General features: G+C 50.2%; 2 protein-coding genes across 2 annotated transcripts; one reads left to right on the top strand and one right to left on the bottom strand.

Annotated features, from left to right (window-relative positions):
• Nucleotides 1–238: 238 nt before the first annotated feature.
• LOC140710766 (uncharacterized protein CXorf49-like) lies at nt 239–3739 on the bottom strand. The gene is made up of 5 exons (XM_073013197.1): nt 2516–3739; nt 1775–1931; nt 1164–1240; nt 835–880; nt 239–279 (listed from the first exon to the last, which is right to left on the bottom strand). Exons 1-5 carry the CDS (start codon nt 3737–3739, stop codon nt 239–241), a joined length of 1545 nt encoding a protein of 514 aa, XP_072869298.1.
• An 816-nt stretch (nt 3740–4555) lies between these two features.
• LOC103232167 (uncharacterized protein CXorf49) lies at nt 4556–8523 on the top strand. The gene is made up of 6 exons (XM_007992043.3): nt 4556–6044; nt 6569–6725; nt 7269–7345; nt 7623–7668; nt 8220–8261; nt 8351–8523. The coding sequence occupies exons 1-5, from the start codon at nt 4815–4817 to the stop codon at nt 8258–8260; spliced, it is 1551 nt and encodes a 516-aa protein (XP_007990234.2). The 5' UTR covers nt 4556–4814; the 3' UTR covers nt 8261; nt 8351–8523.
• The last annotated feature ends 11730 nt before the right edge of the window (nt 8524–20253 follow it).

The raw sequence follows: 20253 nt of genomic DNA, 5'->3' as shown, positions 1-20253 counted from the left end.
GGGAAGCGGGCAAATACAGTGGAAGAGAGGAAGCCCTGGCTGAAGAGGATATGGAGGGAACCCGCTTGGCTGCAGCTCTGGAGCTTCGAAGTTGGCAGCTGTTCATCTTGTAGGAAGATGCTGGCTCAAACCTGTGAAACAGAGCAGGCTCAGGGACGGGCTCCCAGCCAGGGCCAGCCCACAGCCCTCCTAAGCTACCGGGACTGTGGGAAGGGGCACGGTATGTGCAACACTCACTTCAAAGGTCCTGGAACTTGTCAGTGAAGGACTTCATGGCCGCTGAAACAGAGAGGCAGAACCGGGCACTCCAGACCCAGGGAAACAGAAACCTAACCCCTGCCCCCATGGGGAACCACCTAGCCCTGCAACCAGAAACCCCACCAGCCCTGGTACTGACTCACCCACCCATCACCTGAATTAAATGTGGAAATGCCTTCTAAGGAGGAAAGTAGTTCTCAGGTGTTGGGCCATCTCAGTACCGTTCAGAACGTGTTCCAAAGACAGATAAGCCAGCCAGCAAGCAAAAACCGTATAAGCCGTATCAGGCAGCAGTTAAAGGGAAAACACATGAGGTGTCTCTAACTGTTGTAAGAGAAGGAGAGTTCTGGGACTCGTGGACAAAGTATACACAGAGTTCAGATGACACACTGCCGTCTGTGCACACCCCTAGCTGGAAAGGCACAGGAAGGCTCCAGGGCCAGGCCTGCTTGGTTCTCTTCCTCAAAGGAAAGTCAGTCCCAGTGATGCCGCCTGTACCTGCAGTCCACCCCCACCCCTGACACCTGCAGAAAGATACCGCTGTCCATCCCTGCCCCAGCCAGGGCTCCATCATACCTAGTTGGTCTCTAAGGTCCTCAACTTCCCTCTGCAGCCGGATGCACTAGCCCAGGAGACACCGGAGAAAGAGAAATGGTTAGTCAATTCTGGCCTTCTCTCTCCCTGTCCTCCCTCTCTCCCCCAGCCCTGACAGCCCCCACAGCCTGCAGCCCAGTGGCGAGGTGGGTTGGCATGAATCCCTCGATGTAAAAGAGGCACCCTCTCTCTGTGGGGTGCAGAAGATGGTGATGGGGCAGGGCAGGGGGACACAGAAATCAGTTTAACCTGGACACGGATCCCACTGTCTAACATGGACCTCTATTTCTAGGAGCCACACAAAGCATTACCCGAGGACAGTCCTGGGCTCCTGGGGGCTGCTGCTGCCTTTCTGGTCTTGGAGGATGGACAGGCGGCTGCTGGTCACCTGAAAGAGAATACAAATTCCAGCTTCCAAGCTTCCCAGTGAAGTGGAAAAGGCCTAGAAGGGTCTAAAAGTGAGGCACCATCACCCTCTGCTGGCAACACATTGTCCCTGCTCTGCCCAGCAACTCCAACCCTCCCTCTGGGACTGTCTTCCCTGTTCCCCAGTGTGAGCCCATCTGCACCTATGGCCCCCTAGCGTTGCGACTCCGGGTTGGACGCCAGCAGCGGGGCAGCCACAGCCAGGCCCTGGGAGGGCCAGTGTGGCTGAGCAGGACTTAACAGAAAAGGGCTCAATACCGCTGAAAGTCTCCTTCCAGAGTTGGAGTTTGGGGCACTACTCCAAATCACCCCCCACCACACAAACCCCACTCATAGAGAAGGATGTGAATTGAAGCCAGCCCCATCGACATCCCATTTCCCGTGAGGCACCTGCCTGGGTGGGCAGGGAAGTGTGGGAACAAGACTCAGCCCCCATAAGCAACAGAGCCAGAGGTTTCCCTCTCTCCTCCACCCCTATCAAACCCGCAAGACTCACCGGAGGGTGCATGGCGTCTGGGCAGGAGGCCTCCCAGGCTGTAGGCAGAGGGCTCTGAAGTTCCCGGCACTTGGGGAGCTCTGATGTTGGGGTTGGGACTGCTGAGTTCTCCACGATGCACGGATAGGCGAGGCAGCCCTGGCCTGTGTGTGGGAAGCTAAAACAGAAATTTCTGAGTCGGGCTGGTGGTGGGGGCAGGTGGTGAGTACATGTGGGAAGGGGTTGTGGTAAGGTGGAGACTCTGGAGCCTAATCTCATTAGCACTTTCTCCCTCAGTCAGCCCCATGCCAGGAGGCAGAGCTCAGCCAGGGAAAACACTGGGGATACTGAGATAGCCCAGGCTCCCTTCCAGGTGGTTCGGACAACAGCTAAGTAAGGAGGAGTCAGGAAGTTGATGAACCTAGATGCCCCAGGTTTGTGGCCCACACTTTAGGGGATCACCCCAACCACACCAGCTGCTGACCCTGCCTTCCATCCCAGCTCCTCTCTGGGGGAGGAGGCACGACCCCTGCAGAGTGTCCGGAGGTATGTCCGTCACACACCAAGTGCTCCCTTTAACGTGTGCCCTTACAACAAAGACCCTTATTGGGCATTCTAGTGTCCCTGGGCTCCCGATGACAACCCTCGAGCAAGGGATAGAGGGGACATGGCTAAACAGGTGTGTGCTGGAAGAGAGGAGGTATGGTGGGAGACAGAGGAGGAGGATAAACAGGGAGAGGAGAGTGAGAAGGGCCTACTCACTTGGGCCCTTGGGACCTCATCTCTATTTGGGTCATTATCTTCTCTGATCACAACCTGGGACTCCCTGGTCTTTCTTCCTGCAGGTTTCTTCCCAGGGCTGCTGTGCTTAGGCTTTTGTCGTTTCTTGGAGATCCCCTGGGGCGGCACACCAGACAAGGGCTGGGAGGTGGCCGGCTCCGGGGGAGCGGCTGAGAGTCTCTCTCCGCAGGCAGGAAAGGATCTCCCCAGGGCCAGCTGAGAGGCACCCCCTTGGGACTTCTTCTCCTGGGCCATCTTCCTCCTTGAAGGGCCCCGGGGCACGGCCCCTGCAGTGGCAGCTCTTGAGCAGCTGGGCCTGTCCTCCACCTTTCCCCAGGCCCTGCTCTGCATTTTCTTTCCGGGAGAGTCCTCCAGCTCTCCCACAGTCGGCCTCTCCATGACTGGAGTGAGTCCGCGGGGAGCAGAGGTCAGGAAACGGCCCGGCACGGGCAGGTAACTTTCCTTGCAGTGGAAGCCTGCGTGTCTGGATGTGTCTGCTGGCTTCTTGGGGCTGCCGGGCTTGGCCTGGCTTCCTTCGTTGCGGCGAATGCCCACCCTCATCAGTGGTAAGTCACTGGTCTCATCTGCGGAATCAGAGTCGTGGGTAGACATCCTGGTGGGGCCTTTTGCAGAAGGCTGCTGGGGATCCACTTGGACGCTCAATCTGCTCTTCGAGCCCCTTTCTGGGTTCTTCCAGGCCCGGCCTGACCCAGGACCACAGAGGTGGAGACGACTGGCAGAGGCCTGCTGCCATTCTCCAGGGCTGGGGCCCAGTGCGCCACTCCCACTGGGATCGACCTCCGGGTCCACCCGGTTTTCAGCAGACCCTTCAGTAGCGGCGCCTTCAGGGAACGGGTGTCCCTGGACGCTGGACGGCGGCATGATGGTGGCTGGCTCATCAGCCAGGTAGAAAGAGTAGTCCACACCATCCCCTTGGTCATCGACGGGGGTGCCAGGCCGGCCTTCCCGGCCCCAGAGCACCACCCTTCCTTGCTCTATCAATTCGCTCTCAGGCTCGAAGCTGAAGCCCTCAGGATCTGTGAACCTGCTCTGGCCCTTGCCGCTGCGCGGTGCCCCCAAATGGAGGCCTCGGCCACGGCCGTGGCCCCGTGGGGCTCTGCGGCTGACTGTGCGGGTGCCAGCCTGCTCGCCACCCTCCAGGTGGAAACGGGCCCCCCAAACGGACACCTCGTCGGGAGAGCTCATGGCGCCAGTTCAGGCAGCCTGGCCTATGGGGAGACGGTCGTGCTGGTAATGGCGGGAGGGGAGAGCCAAGCCCAGCCAAGCAGGCCACGGGACAGAAACAGCGACGCCTTCGGGATCCTGCTGCCCTCACAGCAGGCGGAAGTACTAAGTGTCCCAGACAGCGCGTGGCTTCCGTGCCTTCGACCCAGGTGTCGAGCCTTCTCATTGGTCCCCCCTCCACCAACCAGCAGCCTTCTCATTGGTCCCCCCTCCACCAACCAGCGCACCCTTTGTTGGGCGAAGCCTCTGGGCTTTAACCAATCGGGACACAGGCTCTCGGTTTGCCCCAACACCCGTCTTTCGGGTGGATGAGCTGTGGTCGGGTCTTGTAGCCAGGGTGCACTGGACCTCTCAATCCATCTCTTTTTTGCTGTTTTGCTCCCTCCCTACTTTTTAATGATAGCTCCTCTGTGTGCCTGGTGCTTCTCGTGCATCAGGACATTTATTCTCCCAAGCTTATGAGCTGGGGGCAGCTCTCCCCTTGACCTCCGCCTTACAATGGGACACTGGGGCTCAGAGATGTGACTGTCATTGGAAAGTAGGTGCCTGGCCAGAGGCAGCAGGACAGGAAGAAAGAGGTGGATCGAGAGCTCCAGTGGGCCCTGGCCCCAAGACCCGACCCAAGTACACCCACCCAGTCAAATGACGGGTGTTGCGGCAATCCAAGAGTCTGCTTCCTGATTGGGTAGAGCCCGGAAGCCTTGTCCAACAAGGGGCACGCTGGTTGGTGGTGGGCAGACCAATGAGAAGGCGTGGAACAATGAGAAGGCAGGACGCAGGCCTTGAGGGAGCCCGTAAGCCTCGCCCTGCCAGTGACATCTCGTGAGCCGACTGTGGTGAGGGTGGCGGTGTCCCAAAGGCCTCGCTGTTCCTGTGGCCCCAGAACACCACCCTTTGCTGCTCTTTCAATTCACTCTCAGGCTCAAAGCTGAGCGTGTCCCCCTCGGCTGGGCTTGGCTGGGCTCAGCTCTCCTGTCCCACTGTTACCAGGACGACCGTCTCCCCACAGCCTGGGCTATCTGGACTGGCGGGCGCCATGAGCTCCACAGATGAAGTGTCCGTTTGCGGGGCTGGTTTCGGCCCGGAGGGTGGCAAGCAGGCCGGGGCCCACACCGCCAGCCCCGGAGCCCCGAAGGGCCACAGCCACGGCCGAGGCCTCGATTTGGGGGGGCAGCGCAGTGGTGAGGGCAAGGGGGAGAGCGGGTTCACAGATCCTGAGGGCTTCAGTTTCGAGCCTGAGAGCGACTTGATAGAGCAGGGAAGGGTGGTACTCTGGGGCCGGGAAGGCCGGCGTGGTACCCCGGTCGACGACCAAGGGGACGGTGTGGACTACTCTTTCTGCCTGGCTGATGAGTCAGCCACCATCATGCCGCCGTCCAGCGTCCAGGGACACCCGTCCCCAGAAGGCGCCGCTGCCAGAGGGTCCACTGACATCTGGGCGGACCTGGAGGTTGGTCCCAGTGGGAGAGGTGCGCTGAACCCCTGCCCTGGAGAATGGCAGCAGTCCTCCGGTGGCCCTCTCCACCTCAGTGTTCCTGGGCCGGGACCGGCCTGGGAGAACCCAGAAAGGGGCTTGAAGAGCAGATTGAGCGTCCAAGTGGATCCCCAGCAGCCCTCTGCGGAAGGCCCCGCCGGGCTGAGTAGTGACGACTCTGATTCCACAGATGAGAGCAGCGACTTACCGGTGATTAGGGTGATCATTAGCACCAAAGAAGGAAGCCAGGCCAAGCCCGGAAGCCCCAAGAAGCCAGCAGACACTTGCAGACGCCCCAGTTTCCACCGCAGGGAGAGTTACCTTCAGGTTCAGGGACCTCTCCTGACCTCTCCTCCCCGCAGACTCACCCCAGCCATGGAGAGGCCGGCCATGGGAGAGCTGGATGCGCCTTCCTTGAAGAAAATGCAGAGCGTGGTGTGGGGAAAGGTGGGGATCAGGCCCAGCTGCTCAGGAGCTGCCGTTAGAGGGCCCCTACCCCGGGGCCCTCTGGGAAGGAAGGTGACCCAGGAGAAGAAATCCCTAGAGAGTGCGCCCAAACCGGCCCTGCGGGGAGCCTTTCCTGCCTGGGGGCAGAGACTTTCAGTAGTTCCACCTGATCCGGCCAGCTTCCCGCCAGTGTCTGGTGTGGGGCTCCTGGGGAAGTCCACCAGACCCAAGGAGCCCAAGCACAGCAGCCCTGGGAAGAAACCTGCAGGAAGGAAAACCAGGGAGTCCCAGGCTGCTACCAGAGAAGATAATGACCCAAATAGAGATGACGTCCCAAGGGCCCAAGTGAGTAGGTTCTCTTCGCTGCACTCCTCTTTCTTCTCCTCCCCCTCCTCCTCCTCTTTCTCTTCTGTCTCCCCCCACCCACCTCTCTTCCAGCACACACCTGTTTATCCATTCCCCCTCTATCCCTTGCTCGAGGGTTGTCATCGGGAGCCCAGGGACACTAGGATGCCCGATTGGAGTCCTCCTCATAGGGGCACACATTAAAGGGAGCACTTTGTGTGTGCCAGGCCTGGCTCTGGACACTGCAGTTGTTCTGCCTCCTCCCTGAGAGAGGAGCTGGGATGGAAGGCAGGTCTGGCAGCTGGTTTGGATCGTGGGACTCCTTAATGTGTGGGGCGCAAAGCTTGGGCGTGTAGACTCATCAGCTTCCCAATTCCTCCTTCCCTAGCTGTTAAGCAAGCCCTCCTGTCTTGGGGCTGACTGAGGGAGAAAGTGCTAATGAGATTAGTCTGGAGTGTCCACCTTAACACAGCCCCTCCCCATGTGTACTCACCACCAGCCCGACTCAGAAATTTCTGTTTTAGCTTCCCACACAGAAGCCAGAGCTGATTTCCCTGTCCGTGCGTCGTGGAGAATACAGCAGTGGTGACCCCAACGTCAGAGCTCCCCAAGTACTAGGAACCTCACAGCCCTCGGCCTTTACCTTGAGACGCATGGTGCCCAGATGCCATGCACCCTCTGGCGAGTCTTGCGGGTTTGATAGGGGTGGAGGGGAGAGGGGTCGGGAGGGAAACCTCTGTCTCTGTCGCTTATGGGGGCTTAGCCGTGCTCCCAGGCTTCCCTGCCCACCCAGGCAGATGTCCCACGGGAAATGGGGTGTTGATGGGGCTGGCTTTAGGTCACATCGTCCTCTCTGAGTGGGGTTTGTGTGGTGGGGGGCGATTTGGAGCAGTGCCCCAAACTCCAACTCTGGAAGAAGACTTTCGGTGGTACGGAGCCCTTTTCTGTGAAGTCCTGCTCAGCCACACTGGCCCTCCCAGGGCCTGACTGTGGCTGCCCCGCTGCTGGCATCCAACCCGGAGGCACAACGCTAGGGGGCCACGGGTGCACATGGGCTCATACAGGAGAACAGGGAAGACAGTCCCAGAGGGAGGGTTGGAGTTGCTGGGCAGAGCAGGGGCAACGTGTTGCCAGCAGAGGCTGATGGTGCTTCACTTTATACCCTGCAAGGTCTCTTCCACCTCCCTGGGAGGCTTGGAAGCTGAATTTTGTGTTTTCTTTCAGGTGACCAGCAGCCACTTGTCCATCCCCCAAGACCAGAAAGGCAGCAGCAGCCGCCGGGAGCCCAGGGCTGTCCTCGGGTAATGCTGTGTGTGACTCTTAGAAATCGAGGTCCATGCTAGATGGTGGGATCCATGTCCAGGTTAAACTGATTTAGGTGTCCCCTCAATCCTCTCTGCCTACCATAACCCATGCAGAGTGGGTGCCTCTTTTCCATTGAGGGTTTTGTGCCAATCCACCTCACCACTGGGCTGCAGGCTATGGGGGCTGTAAGGACTGGGGGAGAGATGGAGAACGGGGAGAGAGGAGGCCAGAACTGACTAACCATTTATCTTCCACCGGTGTCTCCTGGGCTAGTGCATCCTGCTGCAGATGGAAATTGATGACCTTAGAGACCAACTAGGTATGATGGAGCCCTGGCTGGGGCAGGGATAGACAGCGGTGTCTTTCTGCAGGTGCCGGGGATGGGGGTGGGCTGCAGGTACAGGCGGTGTCACTGGGACTGACTTTCCTCTGGGGAAGAGAATCAAGCAGGCCTGGCCCTGGAGCCTTCTGTGCCTTTCCATCTAAGGGTGTGCACAGACAGCAGTGTGTCATCTGAACTCCGTGTACATTTTGAAAAACGAGTCCCAGAGATCTTCTCTTAGGACGGTTAGAGATACCTCATGTATTTTCCTTTAACTGCTGCCTGGTACGGCTTATACGGTTTTTGCCTGCTGGCTGGCTTATCTGTCTTTGAAAAACGTTCTGAACGGTTCTGGGATGGCCCAACACCTGAGAACTACTTTCCCGCTTAGAAGGCATTTCCACATTTAATTCAGGTGACGGGTGGGTGAGTCAGTACCAGGGCTGGAGGGGTTTCTGGTTGCAGGGCTAGGTGATTCTCCACGGGGGCAGGGGGTGGGTTTCTGTTTCCCTGGGTCTGGAGCACCTGGTTCTGCCTCTCTGTTTCAGCGGCCATGCAGTTCCTCACTGACAAGTTCCAGGACCTTTGAAGTGAGTGTTGTACACACCGTGCCCCTTCCCACAGTCCCAGTAGCTTAGGAGAGCTGGGGGCCTGTCCCTGAGCCTGCTCTGTTTCACAGGTTGGAGCCAGCATCTTCCTACAAGATGAACAACTGCTACCTTTGGAGCTCCAGAGCTGCAGCCAAGCGGGTTCCCTCCATATCCTCTTCAGCCAGGGCTTCTACTCTTCCGCTGCATTTGCCCCCTCCCAACGTAGTTCAAAGCAGTTTGAAATAAAGTCGTTCTCATATTCTGTGGTCTGTGGTCTGCCCTCTCTGCAATTGTTGGGAGTGTTGGGGGGTGTGGGGTGTTGGTCCGTTCTCTGGCGCTTGAAGAACAGTTCCCCTGGCTCTCTGTGGTGGGGCCTCTCCCTGTAGGGCGCCTGGGCCGGCCTCTGAGCAGCAGCCCTGCAGTCACCATAGTGCCTGGGTCTAGGTGCTGTGGGGGCCCTGCCCCGCCACAGGAACATTTTCTGCCTTTTCCCAACACACCCTGCTCATGTTCCCTCCTCGTCTCCTCCTACTTTGGGGTCTCACATTTCCCGTTGTTCAGCGCTACTCTCCCTCACCCTCAGGAGGAACTGAATGCCTCCTTTCAGAACCGCAGTCTCTCTTGCCTTTCCTCCTGCGGTTCACTGTCACGGTTCTGCCATGTTACTGTCCTTTCCGTCATGAGCATCCTTGCTCTCCCTGTGGCTTGATGCTGGTCACTTCTCCTGCATGGTTATTTCCATGCTGTTGAGGAGCACGACGGAGCTCATCCTCCCACTCAGGGGACCAGTCCTCTTTCTGGAGCCATTAGGTCCCTCCAGTGCCACCATGCACACGATCAGTTCATCTGGGCCAGAAACCCGTGCGACATCCTCAGTTCCTCTATTAGCCCTCATCTTTGAACCTCTGTTTCCACATCCCATTAGGTCTCCCTCCTTGGTTTCAGTAGCCAGATGGAAGCAGACGCCACATCCTGGTGGGTGGCCGAGCAAAAGGGAAGGCACAGGGAGCGCTGAAGAAAAGGGCAAGGTAGTCTCTTGGTTAGAGGTGGGGGCATTGAGTCTGTTCTGGTGCCAGCAGGCCATCCTGGTGAAAACTGCCTGCTGGGCGCCTGTAATCCCAGGTACTCCGGAGGCTGAAGCAGGAGAATCACTTGAACACGGCAGGCGGAGGTTGCAGTGAGCTGAGATTGTGCCACTGCACTCCAGCCTGGTGACAGAGCAATACTCCATCTAAAAACAAACAAACAAAAAACCAAAACCCAAACCAAAAAAACTTCCTGCTGGCAGTTACAGGGAAGGCGGCATCCACATCCTTGGTGTCCTGTAAGCGACCTGTTGACTCCATACCCTTGATTTGAAATGGCCAGTTGCCTTCCAGGGCAAGTGTGGATGCTAGGCCTGGCTCTTCTTGGATGGTCCCTGTCAAATACTGTTCCACAATCCCCAAGGCTGCAGGTTTTTGTAGACGTGATACTTCTGTGTGCCTGTTAAGTCTTTCAGACTGCCTCTTGAGGTCACATGAGATTTCCTTGAGCTTCCTGTTCTGCTTTCACCCTCCCTGACAGTTGGGATTGCCTCCTTCCTTCAGCCAGAATCCTGGGCTGGATGGGCGTGAGACACAGACACAGATTCTGGTGCCAGTGAGGAGGTGTGTGTAGGTTCTGCCAGCTCTGAACGCCAAGAGCCTGAGTGTTGAACAGACAAAGACAGGAGAAATGCAGATACCATTCAAGATTAGCGTATGTGTGGAGACATCTGTGCTTTTGTTTTTTTTTTTGTTTTTTTTTTTTTTTGATTTGCCCGTTTTTTTTTTGAGACGGAGTCTCACTCTGTTGCCCAGGCTGGAGTGCAATGGCACCATCTTGGCTCACTGCAACCTCTGCCTCTTGGGTTCAAGCGATTCTCCTGTCTCAGACTTCCAAGTTGCTGGAGTTACAGGCCTGCGCCACCACTCCTGGTTAATGTTTGTATTTTTAGTAGAGATGGGGTTTCACCATGTTGACCAGGCTGGTCTTGAAACCCTGACCTCAGGTGATCCGCCAGTCTCAACCTCCCAAAGTGCTAGGATTACAGGCGTGAGCAACTGTGCTGGCCGAATCATGGTTTCTACCCCGGAAGAAGTGATATTGAGGTGAACAGTCAGCTTCCGCACCATCTTGGGTTCCGTGGCAGGAGACCTGTTCCTGATTCAACCCACAGGAAGCATTGTGAGTGCCTGAGGGGAGAAATGTCCCTGAGGATAGCCAGAGACAAAAAGGGAGGCAGAACTATCATCCTCAGCCCTGGAACCTCTGCTCTGTAACTCAGCCAGAGGCGATGCCAAATCAGAGTGGCTGTTCAGCAGCACCACACTGTAGGTGGTATGTTCCATGAGCCCCCTGGGCACAGACCCTTAGCCAGCTAGCTCTTCCATACTGCCAAGATACCACCTTTGGGACCTCCCCCATTCTGGATGGGCAGCACTCTGATCATTTGCTTGAGACAAGGCAAACTTGGGCTTAAGGCACCATCTAATGCTGTAAAGGAGGCAGTGACCTAGCAGAAAAAAATGACATTCAACAGGTAAATTACACAAAATCTCTAAGCAAACATAAAAATCCAAACAAGCCAGACAGAGAAGACTGGAATAAATAACGAATCCTTTAGGTATTTTATTTTATTTCTGGCTGTTGTGAATGAGATTACTTTATCGATTTTTTTTTTCAGAGTGTTCACTGTTGGCATGTAGAAATGCTAGATTTATGTGTGTTGATTTTCTATCCTGCAACTTGCCTGAATTTGTTCATCAGTTCGAAGAGTTTATTGGTGGAGTCTTTAGGTTTTTGCAAATACAAGATCATGTCATCTGCAAACAAGCAGAAGGATAATTACCAGAGTCTGGAAAGGGTAGTGAGGGGTGAGGGAGAGGTGAGAATAATTAATGGGTCCAAAAAAGATATTTAAATAGAACGCACTGTCTGCTTCCCTGTTTTGAGGCTTTCAGACTTAGACTGAGCCACTCCAAGCTTCTCCCTTTCCCTAGCTTTCAGTTCTTCCCCATTCAGTATGATACTAGCTGTGGGTCTGTATGTTCCTTCTATACCCAGTTTTGTGAGGGCTTTCGCCATGAAGGAATTCTGAATTTTATCAAATGGGGTTTTCAGCATTAATTGAAATGATCATATGGTTGTTATCCTTCATCCTGTTGATATGGTGTATCACATTGATTTGCATATGTTGAACTGTCCTCAGATCACTGGGATATATTGCATTTGCTCATGATGATGACTGAATGTCTTTCCTCTAAGATTTGGAACACAACAAGGTGCCCACGTTCACCACTTTTGTTCACCATGGTACTGGAAGTCCTAGCTAGAACAATCAGACAAAAGAAAGAAAGAAAAGGCCTCCAAATTAGAAAGAAAGAAGTCAAATTATCAATGTATTGTTAAATTTGGTTTGCTAGTATTTGCTGAAGGGTTTTGCATCAATATTCATCAGGGAAATTGGCCTGTAGCTTCCCTTTTTTTTTTTTTTTTTTTAATTGTGTCTTTGGTTTTTGGTATCAGGCTTATACTGGCCTGGTAGAATGAGTTTGGAAGTATTCCCTCCTCCTCTGTTTTCCAGAATAGTTTGAGTAGAATTAGTATTAGCTCTTCTTGATTTTTTTTTTTTGTTCTTTTTTGATGTGGGTACTTTTAGATATACACTTCTCTCTTTGTACTGCTTTGGCTGTATCCCATAGGTCTGGGTATGTTTTGTTTCTATCGTCATTCATTTCAGGAAATTTTAAACTTTCCTTCTTAATTTCTCCCCTGACCCACTGGCCATCCAGGAGCACACTGTTTAATTTCCATTTATTTGTATAGTTTCTAAAATGTCTGTAGTTATTGATCTCTAGTTTTATTCCATTGTGGTCAGAGAAGATGTCTAACATTATTGCAATTTTTTGAATGTTTTAAAACTTGTGATCTCACATGGTCTGTCCTTAAGAATGATCTGTGTGCTGAGGAAAAGAATGTGTATTCTGCAGCCATTGGATGAAATGTTCAGTAAATATCTATTAGATCCATTTGCTCTATAGTGCAGATTAAGTCTGATGTTTCTTTGTTGATTTCACGTCTGGACAATCTGTCTAATGTTGAAAGTGAAATGTTGAAGTCTCCAGCTATTATTGTATTGGGGTCTCTCCCTCTCTTTAGCTCTAGTAATATTTGCTTTCTATATGTGGGTGCTCCAGTGATGGGTGCACATATATTTACAATTGTTATATCCTCTTGCTCAATTGACCACTTTATCACTATATAATGACCTTCTTTATCTCTTCTTATACTCTCTGTCTTGAAATCTATCTTGTCTGACAGAAGCCTAGATACTGGTTTTCTTTTTTGGTTTCCATTGGCATGGAACATTTATTTCCTTCTTTTATTTTCTGTCTCTGTTTGTCTTTATAGGTGATGTGTGTTTCTTATAGGAAACAGATCATTGGGTCTTTTAAAAATATTTATTCAGCTACTTTATGTCATTTGATTGGAGAATTTAGTTCATTTACATTCAATGTTACTATCGATAAGTAAGGACTTGCTCCTTCTAATTTGTTATTTCCTTTCTGGTTGTTTTGTAATCTTTTCCTTCTTCTTTTCCTCCTGTCTTCCTTTTACAGAAGATGATCTTCTCTGGTGGTAAAATTTAATTTCTTGCTTTTTATTTTTTATGTATTCATTTTATATTTTTCCACTTGAGGTTACCATGAGGCTTCCAGATACTATTTTATAACCCATTATTTTAAACTGATGACAACTTAGCACTGATTATATACACAAACAAACAAGGGAAAAGATAACTTATGAAAATTCAACACTTTAACTTCATCTGCCCACTTTTAAACTTTTGTTGTTTCTCTTTGTGTCTTATTGTACTAAGTCTTGAAAAGTTCTCATAGTTATTAATTTTTTACACAGTGTTTTTCTGTGTGTAGTTCGTTGTTAAAATTTGGTGTTCCTGCAGGGGGAGCAATCAATGGAGGTTTCCATTCCAACTTCTTGCTCCACCCTCCCAACTGCATTCCTCAACTTCACAATTTCAGCTTGATTCCTTTTAACTACTTCAATATCATTGTTAAATTTATCTGATAGATTTCTGAATTCCCTCTGTGTGTTATTCTGAATTTCTTTCACTTGCCTCAAAACTGCTATTTTGAATTACTTGTCTCAAAGGTCACATATCTTTATTCTCCAGGCCTGAACCCTGGTGCCTTCTTTAGCTCATTTGGTGAGGTCATGTTTACCTGGATGGTCTTGATGCTTGTGGATGTTCATCGGCGCCTGGGCATTGAAGAGTTCGGTATTCATTGTAGTCTTTGCAGTCTGGGCTTGTTTGTACCCATCTTTCTTCGGAAGGCTTTCCAGATATTCAAAGGGAACTGGGTGTTGTAATCTAAGTTGCATCTGCATTAGGGGTACCCCAAGCCCAGTAACACTGTGGCTCTTGCAGACTTGTAGAGGTACTGCCTTGGTGGTCTTGGATAAGATCCAGAAGAATTCTCTGAATTATCAGACAGAGACTCTTGTTTTCTTCCCTTATTTCTCTCAAACAAACTCTCAATCTCTCTCTCTCTCTCTCTCTCTCTCTCTCTCTGTCTGTCTCTTCCCCTCGCCCCTGGCATTTCTTGCTATTGCTCTTGCTCTCATTCTATCTTGCTCTCTCTTGCTCTTGCTCTCTCTCTGTGCTGAGACACCTGGACCTGCAGGTGGACAACATAATCCCCCCTGTGGCCACCACCACTGGGGCCTTGCTGGGTCAGACCTGAACCCAGGTCTTGCCCATTACCTGGCTGTAAACAATACCCGACTATTGCCTATGTTTACTCAAGGCTGGAGGACTCTACAATCAGCAGGTGGCAAAGCCAGCCAGGCCTGAGTCCTCTTCCGGGTGGCGAATTCCCCCAGATCCCAGGTGGGTCCAGAGATGCCCTCCAGGAGCCAGGGACCGGAGTCAAAAACCTTAGAAATCTACCTTGTGCTCTACACTATTGCAGTTAAGCTGCCACTCAAACCACAAGACAAAGTCCTTCCCACTCTTCCCTGCCCTTTCCACAGGCAGAGAAGCCTCTCACTGTGGCTACCCCCACTGCAGGCCCACAGCAAGTATTGCCAGGCTACTGCCTGTGTTCACTTCAGACTGAAGTGTTCCTCAGTCATCTGTGATGAATACTGCCAGGCCTGGGACTCACCCTTCAGGGCAGTGGGCTCTCCTCTGGCCCATGGGAGGTCCCAAAGTCCCGTGCAAGAACCAGGACCTGAACTCAGGGACCCCAAGTGCTCAATTGCTGCTCTGCCCCACTGTCGTCAAGCTGGCACCTAAGGTACAAGGCAAAGTCCCCTTTACTCTTCCCTCTGCTATTCTCCCGGAGAAACTGTCTCTGCCCATAGCCACCGCAGCTGGGAAAGTGCTGGGTCTCCCCTGAAGCCAGCATGTCTCAGAGTCTCACTCAGGGCCCATGGTAAACTACCTGAGTATCATTGCAGGTTGTTCGGGGCCCAAGGGCTCTTTAGTCAGCAGGTGATGGATCCTGTCAGGGCTGAGCCCTTCCCTTCAAGGCAGCAGATTCCCTTCTGGCCCAGGGTGTGTCTAGAAATGTCATCCGCTAGCTAGACCCTGAAATGGGGGCCTCAGGACTCTGCCCAGTGCTGTATCCTACTGTGACTGAGTTGGTGTCCAAGATGCAACACAAAGTCTTCTTTATGCTTGCCTCTCCTCTCCTCAAGTGAAGGAAGGAGTCTCTCCTGGAACTCTGAGCTGTGCTGCTGGGGTTGAGGGAGCCGTGGTGCATGCATTCCCTCAGCCACCTTGGCTGGTGTCTCACTAGCTGGTGGGTTCCCTATGTTCTCTGACTCTGAACCAAGCACAGCACTAGGAGTTGCAGTCCTTGTGGCCTAGACCACCTCTCAAGTTTATTTAGAACCCCAGATCCCACAGTGGCGAGGCTTCCCAAAACCCAAGTTCCAACCACTGTGATGTGTAAATCCCCTCTGGCTAGGGCTGGTCTAAATGCTCCCTCTGTGGGCAGGCATCAGCTGACTTCACACCAGTTTTGCTTTCTGCTGTGACAGGGCAGCACTGAGTTCAATGCAAGTCCCATAGGCACTGGGTCATGCTGAGCAATCCTTTAATTAAGCAGCAGAAAAACATGCAAAAAATTAATGTGCTAGGAAATTTGATTTGCTAGTACTTTGTTGAGGATTTTTGCTTCTATGTTCCTCAGGCATATGGGCCTATAATTTTCTTGTAGTGTCCTCATCTGGCTTTGGTATCAGGGTAATGTTGGCCTTATAAAATGAGTTTGGAAGTATTCCTTCTTCTTCAGTTTATTGGATGAGTTTGAGAAGGACTGATCTTAATCCTTCTCTAAATGTTTGGTAGAATTCAACAGAAAGCCATCAGTTCCTGGGCTTTCCTTCGATGGGTGACTTTCCACTACTGATTCAATCTCCTCATCCACTTTTTGTCTGTTCAGATTTTTTATTTCTTTATAATTTAGCCTTGGTATGTTGTATGGATAAAAGACATTTATTCATTTCTTCTGGGTTATCCTATTTGTTGGCATACAATTGTTCATAATAGTCTCTTATAATCCTTTTAATTTCTATAGCATTGGTTGTAATGTCTCTGCTTTCATTTCTGCTTTTAGTCAGTCTTTCCTTTTTTTCCTTAATCTAGCTAAGCATTTGTCAATTTTGTTGATCTTTCCAAAAACCATCCCAGATTTGTGGCTATTTTCTATTGTTTTCCAAGTCCTCATTTTATTTATTCGTGTTCTGATGTTTATTATTATCTTCCTTCTACTATCTTTGGGCATAAACTCTCTTCTTTTTCTAGTTCTTTGAGGTGTAACATTTGGTTGTTATTTGAAATCTTTCTTGTTTTTTGATGTAAGCAATTATTGCTATAAACTTCCCCTTAAGGCTGTGTTTTTCCTGCATTTCTCATGTCTTGGTATGCTGTGAGTCCATTTTCATTTGTCTCAAGATAGTTTTTAATTTCCCTTTTAAGTTGTTCTTTGAACAATTTGTTGTTCGGGAACATGTTGTTTCATTTATGTGTATTTGAGGATTTTCTGAAATTCCTCCTGTTGTTGATTTCTAAGTTCATAGCACTGTGATCAGAAAAGATATTTGATATGATTTCAATCTCCTTAAATGTGTTGACTTGTTTTGTGGCCTAACATATAATTTGTCCTGAAGAATGTTCAGTGTGCACTTGAGAAGAATGTGTCTTCTGCTGCTGTTAGGTGGAACATTCTGTATACGTCTGTTACGTCCGTTTGCTTTATAGTGTTCATACCCACCGTTTCCTTATCAATTTTCTCTCTGAATTTGCATTGTTGACAGTGGGATAGTGAAGTCTCCTCCTACTGTTGTATTGCAGTGTATTTCTCTCTCCAGATGTATAATTATTTGCTTTAAATATTTATGCTGTAATGTTGCATGTATTTGTGTTTATAATTATTATAGCCTCTTGATGAATTGACTCCTTTATCATCATATAATGACCTTGTTTGTTTCTTTTTGTAGTTTTTGACTTAAAGTCTATTTTGTCACATACAAATATGTCGACTCTGGCTCTCCTTTGTTTCCTATTTGCATGACATGTGTTTTTCCATCCCTTCACTTTCAGTCTGTGTGTGTCCTAAAGGTGCAGTGGGTCTCTCACAGGCATCATATGCTTTGGTCTTATTTTTTGTTTGTTTGTTTGTTTTTGTTCTTGTTTTCCCCATTCAGCCTCGCTATGTCTTTGACTGGAGAATTTTAATCCATTAACATTCAAGTTAATTCTTGATAGGTAAGGACTTACTGTTGCCACTTTGCTTTTTGTTTCTGGTTGTTTTGTGGATTCTTTGTTCCTTTCCTCTTTTGCTGTCTGCCTTCATGATCAAGTGGTTTTCAATAGTGATATGCTGCGATTCTTCACTTTTTATCTTTTATGTATCTACTATGGATTTCTGTTTTATGATTACCATGAGGCTTACATAAAATATCTTATGGTTTTAACAGGCTATTCTGAGCTGATAACAACTTAATTTTGATTACACACAAAAACTACAATTATGCTCCCTAACTCCCCTTATATTTTATAATTTTGATGTCACTATTTACATCTTTTTTATATTCCGTATCCCTTAACACATTTTTGTAGCTATACTTTTACAAATAGTTTTGTCTTTTAACCTTCATACTAAAGATACAAGTGATTTACACATCACCATTATGATAAGAGCATTCTGGGTTTGAACATGTACTTATTTTACCCATGAATTTTCTTTTTTCATATTTTCATATTACCAATTAACATCCTTTTCTTGACCGGGTGCAATGGCTCACGCCTGTAGTCCCAGCACTTGGGGAGGCTGAGGCAGGCTGATCACTTGAGCTGAGGAGTTCGAGATCAGCCTGAGCAACATAGTGAAACACTGTCTCCACAAAAATACAAAGAAAAACAAAATTAGTTGGGCGTGGCAGTGCGGGTTTGCATCCCAGCTTCTTGGGAGGCTCATGTAGGAGGTTTGCTTGAGCCTGGGAAGTCAAGTTTGCAGTGAACCACGATCACACCACTGCACTCTAGCCCAGGCGATAGAGTGAGACCCTGTCTCAAAACAAAGAAACAAACAAAAAAACAAAACCCAAAGTACAAGCAAACTCAATAACCAGATCGTTTTCTCTCATCTTGAAGAATTCCCTCTAGCATTCCTTGTAATGCAGTGAACTACTTCAGGAAGATGATTTTTAATTCCTTCTTAGAAAGTTTCTAAATCTCTGCTTCTTTAGGGTTAGTCAGTGAAGCATTACTTTGTTCGTTTGGTAGTGTCATGCTTCCCTGATTGATTGTGACCTTTGTGGCTGTGCATTGGCGTCTGTACATTTAAAGAAGCAGGGACTTGGGCCGGGCGCGGTGGTTCATACCTGTAATCCCAGCACTTTGGGAGGCAGAGGTGGGCAGATCACTTGAGGTGAGGAGTTTGAGACCAGCCTGGCCAACATGGTGAAACCCCGTCTCTACTAAAAATACAAAAAGTTAGCTGGACGTGGTGGTGGGCACCTGTAATCCCAGCTACTCAGGAGTCTGAAGCAGGAGAATCACTTGAACCCGGGAGGCGGAGATTACAGTGAGCTGAGATTGTGCCATTGCACTCCAGCTGGAGCAACAATAGCAAAAGTCCGTCAAAAAAAAGAAAAGAAAGAAAAACAAAAAAGAAGTAGGGACTTACTCCAGTGTTTGATGACTGCTTCTGGCTGGAAAAGCCCTTCACGGTTCGGTCCATCCAGAGATTCTGGGAAGACCATCTGGCATGGTGCGTGGATGGGTTTGCTGCTGGATTTCTTGGGAAAGCTGGCTTGGTGAGCAGGTAGGGTGGACCTGGAACCTGAGTTCATGGATTTGGACCTGGGTCCTAGTGCCATGGGGACCAATCTGGCTATGGGGGCCAGTCTTGCCCTGGGGTGGGCCTGAAGCCCGAGGCCATGTGGGTCAGACTTGCTCTTGGGCTGTCTGGCGCCTGGGGTGGGCCTGGAGCCTGAGTCTGAGAGGGCCAGCCTGGGGTCTGAGGCCAAAGGCGTTAGTGTAGCACTGGACAAGTGTGGAGACTTTAATTCTTGGGGGCTGGCCTGGAAGCTGGCTTTGCAGGTGCTGGCCTGGTGCTTGAGGTCACAGGGGTCAGCCTGGAGCTGGAATGGATACAGAGGCTAGGTCTATGCGTGCCAGCCTGAAGTCTGAAACTATAGAAGCCAGCCTATCATTGAAGCAGACCAGGTCCAGGGTCAGTAGGGATTGTGCTGACACTGGGGAAGATCTGGAAGCTGGGTCCACAAGTCCAGGCCTGAAATCTGGGGCTGTAGAGACCGGTCTGCAGGTGATATCTGCATGTGCCAGCCTGGAGTCTGGGGCTCTGGAGGCTGGCCTGGAGTCTGAGGCTGCAGGGCCAGCCTGGCCCCATGGCAGGCCTGGCGACTCATTCCATGGGTGCCAGCCCAGAGCCTAGGGCTATGAGGCTAGCTTTGCCCCAATGCAGGCCTGGAGGCTTGGTTCATGGGTGCACCCAGAGTCTAGGGCTGAGGGAGCGGCCCGGCCATGGGGCCAGTCTGGAGCCTGGGACAACCAGGGACTGCCTGGTGATGAGGTGGGCCTGGAGCCTGAGTCTATGGGGACTGGACCAGCACTGAGGTGGAGCTGAAGGCAGTGTGCACTGGTGACCTGGAGCCTGGGACTGGAAGGGCAAGCCTGGAGCCTGAGTCCGTGGGGGTCAGCCTATGCTAAATTGATTTACAACAAAAGCGCCAAGGCCACTCATGGGGAAAGAATTGTTTCTTAAAGAAATGGTGCTAGGATAACTGGTTATCCACATGCCAAAGAATGAAGTTGGACCCCTACTTCATACCATATACCATATACAAAAATTAACTCAAAATGAATCAAAAACATAAATGTAAGAGTTAAAATTAATACTTTTAGAACAAAACACAGGGGTAAATCATGTCTTTGTATTTGGCATTGGATTCTTAGAATATGACACCCAAAGCACAGGCAACAAAACTAAAAATGATAAATGGGACTTCACTGAAATTGAAAACTTTTGTGGATCAGTGGACGTTATCAAGAAAGTGAAAAGGTAACAGAATGAGAGAAAATCTTTTGCCAATTATATATCTGATCATGTAACATCTGGAATATATTAAAACTTACAAAAAACCATCAAGAAAAGGCAAACCCATTTTTGAAATAAGGAAAGGATTTGAATAGACATGCCTCCAGTGAAGATATGCAAATAGACAAGAAATGCATGTAAAGATACTCAACATGATTAGCTATTAGGAACATGCAAATCAAAACAATAAGGTACTGTTTCACATCTACTAGAATGGCAATACTTTTTTCAAGATGGAAAACAGGAATTGTTGAATAGGATGTGGAGAAATTAGAACCTTCATACACGGCTGATAGGAACGTAAAATAATTCGG

Source organism: Chlorocebus sabaeus, chromosome X (genome assembly GCF_047675955.1).
Source record: "Chlorocebus sabaeus isolate Y175 chromosome X, mChlSab1.0.hap1, whole genome shotgun sequence".
Classification (NCBI taxonomy): domain Eukaryota; kingdom Metazoa; phylum Chordata; class Mammalia; order Primates; family Cercopithecidae; genus Chlorocebus; species Chlorocebus sabaeus.
This window is presented reverse-complemented; position numbering and strand designations above follow the sequence as displayed.